Here is an 11,560-nt window from a genome sequence, read left to right as displayed (position 1 = left end):
ATTGCTTAAATAGTCCCTATTGCATTATTTTTATAGGATAGGATAGGAGCCTACTTTTGCAATTCCTTGTTGCTTTTACCCTTTCCCTATTGCCTATGTTTTGCGCCACCTGAACCGCGCTTGGTTCTAGGTGGCGCAAAACATCATCAACGGCGACCGTGGGGCTGATATAGATTTGTAGTTTTCCTAAGTTGATTGTGTTAAGATCACACTCACTGTAATACTACAACTCCCTTCTATATTGCGCCACTTCGGCAGTTTGTTTTCTTCCTGTTTCAGGGCGGTCAGTTTAAGTTGCCATAGCAGGGAATAGTGTCAGCTGTGCAGGTGCAAAAGCTTAGAAGAAATGTTTACGGTCTGTTAACGTGACACCCAAATCCTGGTAGGATCTGAGCGGAAATTTAAAAACCAGATAGCACATTTATAGTCCTGTGTATTTCAGAGTTAGCGTTTACACATCAACATAAATGCTTTTCAATGGAACTTTGCCTGCTAACGTTGGTTAACGGCTAACGTTCGTCTACTTAGCTTGCTAGCTAGTCAGCTTGCTATGTTGCTTAGAAGCTAACTGCGATGTTGTGACTTGCTTAATGCCATTGTGAAAAACATGACAATATCAGGCTTCTCTTGTTGATAGTGATCGATGTATCCCGTGTCGTTTGACGTTAATGTGGCTTTGCATGTAACAACGTAACGTTAAGGTAACAGCGACGGTAGCTTCTAGAATACTACAACTGCTAAATGCGAATAGAAGATACAAACATTTGTGTAATAATACATACTAGGCTACTTTGCAAAATATATAAAATAACAGCTCAGAAGTCAGAGGCGTAACGCTGGGTAAGAGGGAGAGACAGACTAGGGAATGTTTAAGTTAGAGAGTGAGTGAGTGAGTGAGTGAGTTGCTAACAGTTTCTCCTGTTTTTCTGTCCTAAAAAGCATTAGGGCAGAAATGCTAAGGTAACGTTATTCACGTCTTATCCCGCTACAACGATACCGATGTCTGCCAAGTCAGAACTATGGAGTCCTCCAGTGAATCTGAGACTTTCGACAGAGCGAGAAGACCTCGCTTACGGGGCAGAGAACCCCAGCGAAGACGTAGTCGTGACAAAACTGATGCCGATATTGCCATTTCGGAGAAAATTGACACACTGGCCAGCACGTTGCAGGTAACGTTATGGGACATCTTAAGTTATTGATGTTGTTTGCCATCTAAATTGTTTGGATGACTGGAGTGACTAATAACTAGGGTGCCTGCCTAAATCTATGTACTCAACTTTTGTGATGACATTGTAAACTACAGGACACCAGTCGCAACCTCCATAGAGTCGATCAGATGTTGGGACAGTATCGAGAGCACACAGACGATAAAGCTGAAGCCATGGCAACAGTAAGTGTTATCAGCAACAGTGTGCTGTTTATTTGATGCTAATAGCTTGTTCTGCTTGGTCATGACGGGTACATTGGCTTTTTCCTTGTAGTTGAAGGAGAGCTTGGAAGAGTCCATTCAGCAGCTCCAGAGTCAGCGGCTCCACCGAGCGCCCACCAGTCACAGTGGCTCTTTTTCCACCCTACACAGCAGCGACCTGGAGGATGGCAGCACCTCTGGTAGTGTTGTATGCCTCCTCCTTGGTTACTTATGTACATTGCCGTTTATGTTGCATTATTCTTATGTTTTTGTTTTGGTCTTAATTCACTTCCAGGAGTCTTAATTTTACTGAGAGAATTACATTGAATTCAGTCCCACAGTCCTGACCACTGTGTTTCATTCTACTTTAATGTTAATGTCTTTAATGTTCAGATGGACCTCGCTACTGCCCCACGTCTCCACTGAAAGATTATGGCAGCTCAGAGGGGGGCAGCAGGAGAAGGTCCAGGTCCGCCACTGTGCGCTTCAGAGACTCAGGCCAGGCTGAGGATGTACGTTCATTCAGAATCAGAAAAGATCCGTCTTTTCCCACTCCACATACACAACGTGTAGCCTCTGTCAGTTTGTTTGCAATTCACACCAACGTCTTACCCTTGTGTGCTCGACATGCCTCCCTTAATCTTTTGCAATAGCATTGACGTGCCATGGAACAATTAATTCACACCACTGTAACTTGTCTAATATTTTTGAACAGTTTCATCTTGCTTTGAATCTTTGGTGTGGATTTACCTTAAGAGTGCAACAAGGCATGGCGAAAAGAACCTGTGTTAAAAGGCAGGAGTGAGATAAACGCTGTTTTTCTGTCCAGATTCATGGTCTTCACCAGTCCCTCCGAGATCTGCGCAGTGACCAGCTCCGTCTGACGGATGACGTCAACCGAGAGATTCACAGGAGGAACAGGTGAGTGAGGCCAGTGCTCCAGTGATTCACTATGTAATATGCTGTACTACCCTTCATACCCTGTGGTAAGGTGCACTAATGAGTAAGTTAGCTAATTAAGAATGTTTTATTGTGTTTTGGAAGGTCTGAGGTGGAAACCAAGAGGACACTGAAGAATCTCAATGGCCGACTCAGCTCATCACAGGGGGACCCAGTGAGTGTGCTTGTACATAGTAATCATTTAATTCACACGAAACTTTGGGAAGCATATGGCCCTTCATTTATTTCTGAAAAGGCTGAAATTATATATATATAAAAAAATCAGGTCTTATCAATGATAGGTGATGTGGTCAATAAAATAGGTTTGTTTTTGGCATGCCCCTGTGGTGGATTTTTGCTAATACACTTATTTAAAACTTAGTTAATAACTTTGTAATAATAATAATGATTATTATTTAATAATAATAATAATAATAATAATAATAATAATAATAATAATAATAATAATAACAACAACACACTTTTTTTGAAGGTGTCATTACGTGTTGAGCAGCGCCTTCAGGAGATTGAGAAGGGGATTCGCTCAGAACGACAACCAATGTTTGACAGGCAGCGACCTCAGATGCACCAACCCAGCAATTTTCAGGAGGTGCTATGTGAATACACACACACACACACTCAGACTTACTCTCTGTTACCTTAACGTTACACTCTCTCTCTCTCTCTCTCTCTCTCTCTCTTTCTCTTTCTCTTTCTCTCTCTCTCTCTCTCTCTCTCTCTCTCTCTCTTTCTCTTTCTCTTTCTCTCTCTCTCTCTCTCTCTCTCTCTCTCTCTCTCTCTCCGCTCTCACACACACACACGCACAATTTTTGCATGTACCAGTTCTGATAAATACACACATCTATTTTAACTCCCAGAAATACAGATTGTTTTTCTGAATATTTTGCAATGCTTTACACACATGCACATATATTAAGACCACAGTGCGATTGCACATGTGTTTTGTTTTTCTCTATTGCTACATTGCAACTCACCAGCTGTCCACAAGGGGGCAGTCTTTAGCTGCTTCTCTCACATCATTCAAAGGAGTCGCCTGCTCTTCTCTCTCGCTCTCTCTCGGCATCCTGCGAGAGCGCTGATAAACTGCCTCCAATTTCCATCTTTATACTCTGCGGTTCTCTAATGGAAATACAGTGGGCCCCAGGCAACCCACAAGATAATGCATTGTTTCCCAAATTAAAGGAGAATAAATAAAAGAGGCAAATGAAGGGGAAAAACAAACTCCATCGGCAGCTAAACAGCTAGCTGGAGAGTGGGGGGGGGAGGGAGAGGTCTTCGAAGTTCACTTCCACACTCACTCACTCGGCTCAATTAAGACCGTGTTTGTGAACGACTCTTTCAGCTCAATTAAGACAGTGTTTGTGAACGACTCTTTCAGCACCTTCAATGGAGGCCTCTAGGGGTTATCTGCCATATATGCCACTCTATTAAAGGAAGTATTAGTTAAAAGAAGAAAGGGAAGCTTTCGGAGTCTTATTTATTTATTTGTTTAATTCATTAAGTATGAAATGGGTGGGAAAAAATATATATTGTACACTAGCTTTGGCAACACTGTGCTCAAACAGTCACGCTAATAAAGCATCATTGAATTTGAATTTGACAAAGGCAAACGCAGAGGAAGGTGTGTGTGAGGTTGACTTGCTACACACATTTGAGCACCACTGTCACCAAGGGCTCTCAGAAGGATGGACACAGAGGCCTCTGAAATGAGGGGACCACATTCCACCCACACTCACTTCACCTGGAGCATCTTGCTCTCTCTGAGCCCCCCCCCCCTTCTCTCTCTCTCCCCACATCCCTGTGTTCGTGGATTGTAAAAATGAATCTCATAGCTCCCTGACGTTTGCATGGCATCTCTGCCCGTAGTTGCAGTGGGGGAGCCGCATATCTACCCTCCCGGTGTGGGACTGTCAGTCAGGCGTCTGAGTGGGCTCTTTCGGAGTGGGTTTGATTTCACGCATGCTGCCAGCAGGAGAGGGGCCCACAGTCCACGGCCGTCCTCAGAATAAAAAGCTCAGCTGCCCAGAGTTTCTAGCTGCTTAGATGTTTATCACGCACAACACAAAAAAAACAAACAGAATATCAGATGTGGTGGTGGTCACTCACCTGGCGTTTACGACTACAAATGTGGCCAGTTGTGTGGCAGCGAAGCTTGTGTTTGTGTATACAGAAATTCTTGTTGGCTGTGCATAACCAGTCCTTATGTGTCTGTTATTGTTGTTGTTGTTTGTGCAGGTGGAGCGTGAGCTGGAGATGACCAGGAGGAGGCTGGAGCAGTCAGAGGGTGGACGGGACACTCTCCTCCAGCAGGTGAGGGCCTCTCTACCCTCCATCTGTTTGGGTCATCTCGCATGGGCTACAGTTATTTTGGACATTACACCGAAGACACACGGTGTAGTGTGTCAGTTGCAGACAACATTTAAATGTCAAATAGATAGTTGTATTAGATGTGATTCTAATTTTTTGACAGTCCTAAGTTCTAAGTTCTAATAGTTAGGCTGATAAGCACATTTTATGACTAAAGCATGAAAGTTTCTACACACTCTTTAAGGTTTAGTTTTAGATGTGGAGCCATTTTGTATCTGACCTCTGGGGGTCAATGACATCATCATTACCCCCCCCCCACACACACACCATTATTCTCCATTACAATAATGTACATTATTGCACAGATATGCAGTTTTGTTCCAATAGAAATGCTCAACTGTTGCCCTGATGCCACATTCTTCCTAGAACACCAGTTTGGTCTGGATGATCCTGGTCATAGCTGTCCTTCAAAGTTGATCATAATGTTGGAGTTCTTGGCTGGGCTCTGTTTAGGTCTTCAGAAGACATATTTGTACTCAACATAGGCTCTTCATTTATTTTCCTTCCTGAGATAAGTAGAAACACCCTCACAAAAAGCAATGAACAGAAAAGAAATTCCTTCAGGGTCTGAACAGCAGACCTCACAAATCTGAAAAATAATTTTGGATCTCATTTTCAGAGCACCCTAACACCTTGTGGAAATGTACAAAAATTGTTTTAAAGATTTTTCTTTATTCTCCACTATCCCTTCTTTTTAAAAACACCAATTTGACTATACACCATTAATATAAATATGTTTTGCATACTAAGTCAAATTGATGTTTTTAAATTTTACATATATATATATACCTATAAGACATTGGACATATAACCTCATGTATGAAATGTTTATAAGAAAGGTAGACCTAATTTTCATAGACTACTTAATACATGACCAATAGATAGTGGCTATGTTTCATTGGCCAAGGATCTTCTTGAGTTTAAGGAGATATGTAAATTACCCCCAGAGCTTGATAGGCTAGATGATGGGACTGGCATAGAAGCCACACTCAGGAGCAATGGGGCAAAGAGCTGCTGATGAAAGTACAACCAAACAAAGCTACAGTGATGGCACAAGTCATTAGAAATGGTGACGGAAGTTGTGCTCGTGTGCCAATAGTCCATACATTCACACAGTTCACACAAAACATCTTCTGTGAGAAGATTTTACCCAACCCAAAACTAATTGCAACAGAAATAGCTTTTGAAAATCCAACTAGTGGAACATTGTTAAAATTGGCATAATTTGTGCATAGGTCGAAGGCCAAATTTTTTACTTATGGCAGTTTTACTGAACTTACTGAACGTGATATTTGCTAATTAATAAAATTAAATGATGAAACTTGATACACTTGTACAGTTTGGAGCTCTGAACATTTTCAGATATAAAACCATTATCAAAAACCCTAATGGTCGCCGAGGCAACCAGGGCCACATACAGTTTTGAAAATACAGAGGTGCAAAAACCGAGGACCCCCATAAGCATCAACAATTGCACTAATGAACATTAAGTACAGAGGGTGAAGGGAATGGGCGGTTCTTTTTGTGAGGGCCACAAAGTATGCTATGTTGTGATTGTTAGTACACAGAATGCTGAGAGTGTTGGAGAATGTGGGAGTCAGCAAAAGTGCTTTGAATTGCAGGCATTGAAAAGAAGTTGCTGCAGTGGTCTTTGACTTGTATTATCATTACTATTATTATGAACTTTGCTTTTGACTTTTAATAGGCCCTTAACTCATCCAACGTTTGCAACTGTTGTGCCAGTCTTTATATTTTGGAAATTGAAAACTGTTCTAAAAAAGTTCCTGAGCCCATACAATCATTTTCTTTACAGAAAAACAGATATGAAACCAAACTTTGAAAAAAAGGTCTGGTTTTAATGCAGTGCCATCTGAGGTCCAAATGACCACGGCCATCCAATATTATACATGGCAGTTAATGGAAGTTCTAGATTGCACAGTAAAATTCTAGAATGACTTGCAGTAATATTCTATACTGAAAATTAGTGTAATTTGTTTTGAGTCTGCCTGGCCCCAGAGGTCAAATCTGAAGTGGCTCCACATCTGAAAATGAAGTTTACAGTCTCTAGAAACACTGGACAAAATGTCATGCTTTAGTCAAAAAATGCACAATATGAGCTTTTCTGCTCCATTATAAATAACAGCTTTGTTTGTGTCTTTTTGTCTATGTGTGTGTGATTGTCTGCGTGTGTGTGTGTGATTGTCTGCGTGTGTGTGTGTGTGTGTGTCAGGTTGAAGACATGCGTGACCAGCTCCTGAGGACGGAGAAAGAGCGTGTGGAGCTGCAACAGCAGGTGGCTCGCCTCTTCGCCCAGAGGAAGGGCAGCGACGGACGAGAGGAGGGCAAGAGGAGAGACGGGGGACGGGCCCCAGGTGTGTAGCCCTGCCGCGCAGGACGCAGAAGAGGGAGTGGGCACAGGGAGCACTCCAGGGGGGTGGACAGGGGTGGATGACCGGGTAATGGAGTTAGAAGTAGATCAGGAAGAGGGGCAGGAGAGGGATGATGGGACGGAGGAAGAGGAGCAGGAGAGGGATGATGGGACGGAGGAAGAGGAGCAGGAGAGGGATGATGGGACGGAGGAAGAGGGGCAGGAGGAAGCTGGGTACATGCTGTGCTCTGGCCTGTTTGATGTGTTTCTATGTGTTTGTGTATGTGTGCTGCAGTTGGATTGCACTCTGTTGTTGTGTGTTTTTATACTGCATTTATGTGTGTTTGTTGTGTTTGTGTGTGTGTGTGTGTGTGTGTGTGTGTGTGTGTGTGCGCGTGCTGCTTTTGGGTTTCCGGAGCAGGCCGTGTGGAGAGAGACAGAGAGGTCCAGAGAGACCAGCTGGACCACATCTCACTGAGTGACCTGGAGCAGCTCAAGAGGGTCCTGGAGCACAAGGACTGTGAAAAAGCCCAGCTCTCCTCTCAACTTGAGGTGTGTGTGACGGTGTGTGTATGTGATTGAGAGAGTAGAGAGTGTAACAGAGAGGCCAAGAGTCTTGAGGCCATCTATGCACTCAAGTGTGCAAGAGTACCTGCTTACGTGTCCAAGACAAACAACTGAACTAGAGTGTCTGCAAATGGTATTTCATCCCAATACCTAGCAAATCTTAAAATTGTCTTAAGAAGAGTAGGATCTCTAGTAATTAGTAGTAACTATAAGAGTATAGCATCTCTTGTAATTCTTACTTCATTGAGTATGTTCGTGAGACTGTGTGCACCTGACATTCCAGTGAAAACTCCATTACTCTACAGAGACTAGGGTTAGTCTGTGACATTGCTCTCGACATGAGAGGGCATGTGGTACTAATTAATCCCCCCCTGGCGACCGCAGATGCATCACTCGAGTCAAAGAGTGTTTAGAGGAAAACAAACAGCGTTCTAATCCTCAGGGCCTCCTTTTCGGAACCGGCTCCACACTCTCACAATTAAATTATTTCTGAGCAGTAGGAAACGAGGAGCCGAGTTGGACACCAAAGGCTAACATATCAGCCCGGGGCATGCATGCTTGATTGCGCCGAGGTTTCGTTCTCTGCGGTGGTAAGGTGTCAACGTGAGTGAAGCGGAAATGTAAAGTGTTTGTTTCAAGGCTTTAAGCCCTTAAGCTTTTCAGAGCGACTTTTTTTTTTTTTTTTTAAAGTGCCTTGAGGCTCGCCGATGCTACACAATTGAAACTGAATGGAATTCAAATGGGTTCAGTCTGAACTGAAGGAATATAGAAGAGTGTTTTTGTGTATAACAAAGTTTGGTTTTGTACCTGTTTTTGTTTTATTCTAGCAGTGGGGAGAGTGATTGGGTCAGAATGTGAAGACCTCTGTTGAAGTGTTGGAACAGGGGATCTTATAACTCCATGGAAAGTCTGTGCCACTATCACTACTCTCTTTAACTTCTTCTTTTTTCTTCCTTTCTGCTTTTCAATTTCCCTCTCCCCTGCCCGATCTCATTTGTCACCACCTGACTTGCTTTCTGCCCCCCCCCCCCCCCCCCCATTGTCCTGTTCTGCCCACTGCTCCTCTGCTCTGTTTTCTCTCTTCATCTTCCACCTCCTGGCTCTCTCTCTCTTTTGATCTCTTCCTCTTTCCTGCTCTCCATCTCTGTTGCTTTACTTCATTCCTTCTCTCCACTCTCTGTCTTGCTGTGTTTATTTCTCTGTCTCCCTCCCCTCTACTACCTCCTTTTCCTTTCTGTCCTCCCACGGCCCCCTGCTTTTTCTCTCTCTCTCCTCTCTCTTCTCCTTCTGTCTCTCTCTGTCACCCTACCTCTGTTCTCTCTCTCCCTCTGAACTGTCTCTTTTTCTCTTTCTTTCTCAATCTCCCCACAACTCTCCGTGTCCCCCTCTCTCTCCTTCTCTCTCTCTCTCTCCTCTCTCTCCTCCTCCTCTCTCTCTCCTCTCCTCTCCTCTCTCTCTCCTCCTCCTCTCTCTCTCCCCTCCTCTCTCTCTCCTCCTCTCTCCCTCTCTCTCTCACTCCTCCTCTTTCTCTCTTCTCTCTCTCCTCCTCCTCTTTCTCTCTCTCTCTCCTCTCTCTCTCTCTCTCTCTCTCTCTCTCTCTCCTCCTCTCTCTCCTCTCTCCTCTCTCTCTCTCTCTCTCTCTCTCTCTCTCTCTCTCTCTCTCTCTCTCTCTCTCTCTCTCTCTCAGGCCCTGTCGCTGGACCTGCAGCGGGGTGAGCAGCGTCAGGGCCAGCTGCTTGAGCAGCTGCAGCAGAACCGGGCCGCCTCGGGGGAGCTGTGGTAGAGCGGGGATGGAGCGTGCTCCAGGTTCAGCTGGCGAGGGCAGCCGGCGGGCGGAGGAGAGTGGCACGCGCCCTGGAGGCCCTGCGCCAGTGGAAGGGCCGCTGCCGCAAGCTGGAGCGCCAACTGCAGGAGCTCCGTGCTCAGGCCAAGCAGGACACGGACAAGGCCCAGCAGGTCAGACAGACCGTGCAGCCCAGTGTGTGAGTGTGTGAGGTGTGAGTGTGTGAGTGTGTGAGTGTGTGTCTGTCTGTGTGTGTGCACGCACATGCCAGACCAAGCAGGACATGGCCCAATAGGTCAGACAACACTGCCCTGGCATGTCTGAGGGAGGTGTGTGTGTGCTGACACTACGCATGTACTTGCCAGTGCTGCCAGCGTGCTCTTTGGCTGCTATCACATTTGGGCCAATTCCATATCCCTGTTTTCCAACATGCACGTTCATGCTCACAATGTTGGCATCAATGCAGACATGAGCAGTCATATAAACATACATTGTGTGTACATAAACATATGTACACTTCCACACCCACACACATGGACACACAAGTCAGAGGAGTTGTGCTGTGATATCACCGGTCCCAGAGTGTACCTCTGCTGGACTTAAACTGCTGATTAGAGACCGAAGACGGCCAACTGCCATGACCGCTGTGGGCTGGCTCGTGTGTGGGGCTGTTTCAGTTCCAGCCTGACAGCTTGCTGACTTTACACACACACACACACACACTCTCTCTCACTGACTCATTCTCTCTCTCTCTCTCTCTCTCTCTTTCTCTCTCTCTCCCACAACACCACATACACACACTCACACACATATACTCCTCTCTCTTACACACTCATCTCTCTCTTTGTCTCTCCCACAACACCACATACACACACACACATACACACACTCATTCTCTCTGTCTCTCACAACACACACACACACACACACTCACTCCCTCACCCCCACTCACTCTTCAGTTCAGTCCAAGTGCTCATTGGGCTTGGTTTCAGTGGATTGTCTCTAAATGTGGGTGGCCGGGGCTGGGTGCCAGTGCGCTGGCATGGGGGGCTCAGTAGTGGGGCAGTAAGCTGCAACAGTTAGCCAGGCGCTGCTGCTCCAGAGGGACTCTGGAGCCCCTGCACTAGTCCTGGGACTCAGCTGCTGGAGCTGAGGGCTTTCCACCCCACATGGCCCTGCTTCCATTCCCACATGACAACACAAGGCAATGCAATTTTATTACCAATTCAATGTGCTTAAAATAGACAAAACCAATCATAGAGCAGCAAAATACATGTCAAAAACTAAAACTATAAGAGAAAAAGTACAGTAATACGAGTAAACTGGGCAGATGCGTACCCTATCTGAATAGAATACACTGCTTTGGACAAAAGGAAGGGTTTTTAACGAGTTTCAGAAAATTAGTAGGATTCATTTTGTTATGTTAATAGAATTTAGATTTTCATGGCACCTCTCATAGATGAAAGCAGCTTTAATAGGTATTTTTTATGTCCTTTATGCAAAGCTGGCTAAAAGCTTCATTTGAAAGTTTATTTTCACTCCAGTAAGTCCTGTACTATTTCATGTTTCATTCCTTATAATGAGCACTCATCTGATGTGGGCATAAGGAAATGAGCTAATTCATTTTACCTGCGTACTCACTGATTCCACTCCAACTCCAAACTGTCAATTTAATGATACAGTATTTGCACAGTTTGCCTAGTCAAGCAACTCAGTCATGGCTCTGTGGGGGCTGTCTGTGGTGGGATCACTGGAGCACGTCATTCGTGGAGGGCCATGTCACTCAAATCTGCCTTGCCACTTACACCCGCCTTTCTACTTCTCCTTTTTTATTCTGCTGTGTATTTTCTATTATTTTTCCATCCATCCATCCATCCTCCCTTTCTGGTCTTCCCCTGTCTTTCTTGCTCTCTCTCCATTTCTCTCTTGTGTTCTTTCCCTGGCTCTTATTTTGCTTTTTATTTGTTTCCATCTCCTCTCTCTCTCTCTCTCTCTCTCTCTCCCCCCCTCTCTCTCTCTCTCTCCCTCCCCTCCCCCCTCAGGAGGAGGCGTGAGCTGCGGTGAGCGCTGCCCAGGGCGCAGCTGGGGCCTTCTGCTGCAGGCTGGA

General features: G+C 45.0%; 1 protein-coding gene across 1 annotated transcript in view; it reads left to right on the top strand.

The window, feature by feature from the left end:
• The first annotated feature begins 272 nt into the window (after window positions 1-272).
• LOC125299371 (centrosomal protein of 128 kDa-like) overlaps window positions 273-11,560 on the top strand; it is a 28,665-nt gene continuing 17,377 nt past the window's right edge. The window contains 13 exon segments of the mRNA XM_048250620.1: window positions 273-382; window positions 940-1,169; window positions 1,304-1,390; window positions 1,482-1,608; window positions 1,802-1,920; window positions 2,238-2,329; window positions 2,453-2,522; window positions 2,841-2,957; window positions 4,604-4,678; window positions 6,966-7,107; window positions 7,525-7,655; window positions 9,358-9,439; window positions 9,442-9,652. Of these exon segments, the coding sequence (XP_048106577.1) occupies window positions 1,020-1,169; window positions 1,304-1,390; window positions 1,482-1,608; window positions 1,802-1,920; window positions 2,238-2,329; window positions 2,453-2,522; window positions 2,841-2,957; window positions 4,604-4,678; window positions 6,966-7,107; window positions 7,525-7,655; window positions 9,358-9,439; window positions 9,442-9,652 (1,403 nt within the window). The 5' untranslated portion in view covers window positions 273-382; window positions 940-1,019.

Source organism: Alosa alosa, chromosome 8 (assembly GCF_017589495.1).
Source record: "Alosa alosa isolate M-15738 ecotype Scorff River chromosome 8, AALO_Geno_1.1, whole genome shotgun sequence".
NCBI classification, from domain to species: Eukaryota; Metazoa; Chordata; class Actinopteri; order Clupeiformes; family Clupeidae; genus Alosa; species Alosa alosa.
The sequence above is the reverse complement of the archived record's forward strand: the minus strand, read 5'-3'. Positions and strand labels throughout refer to the sequence as shown.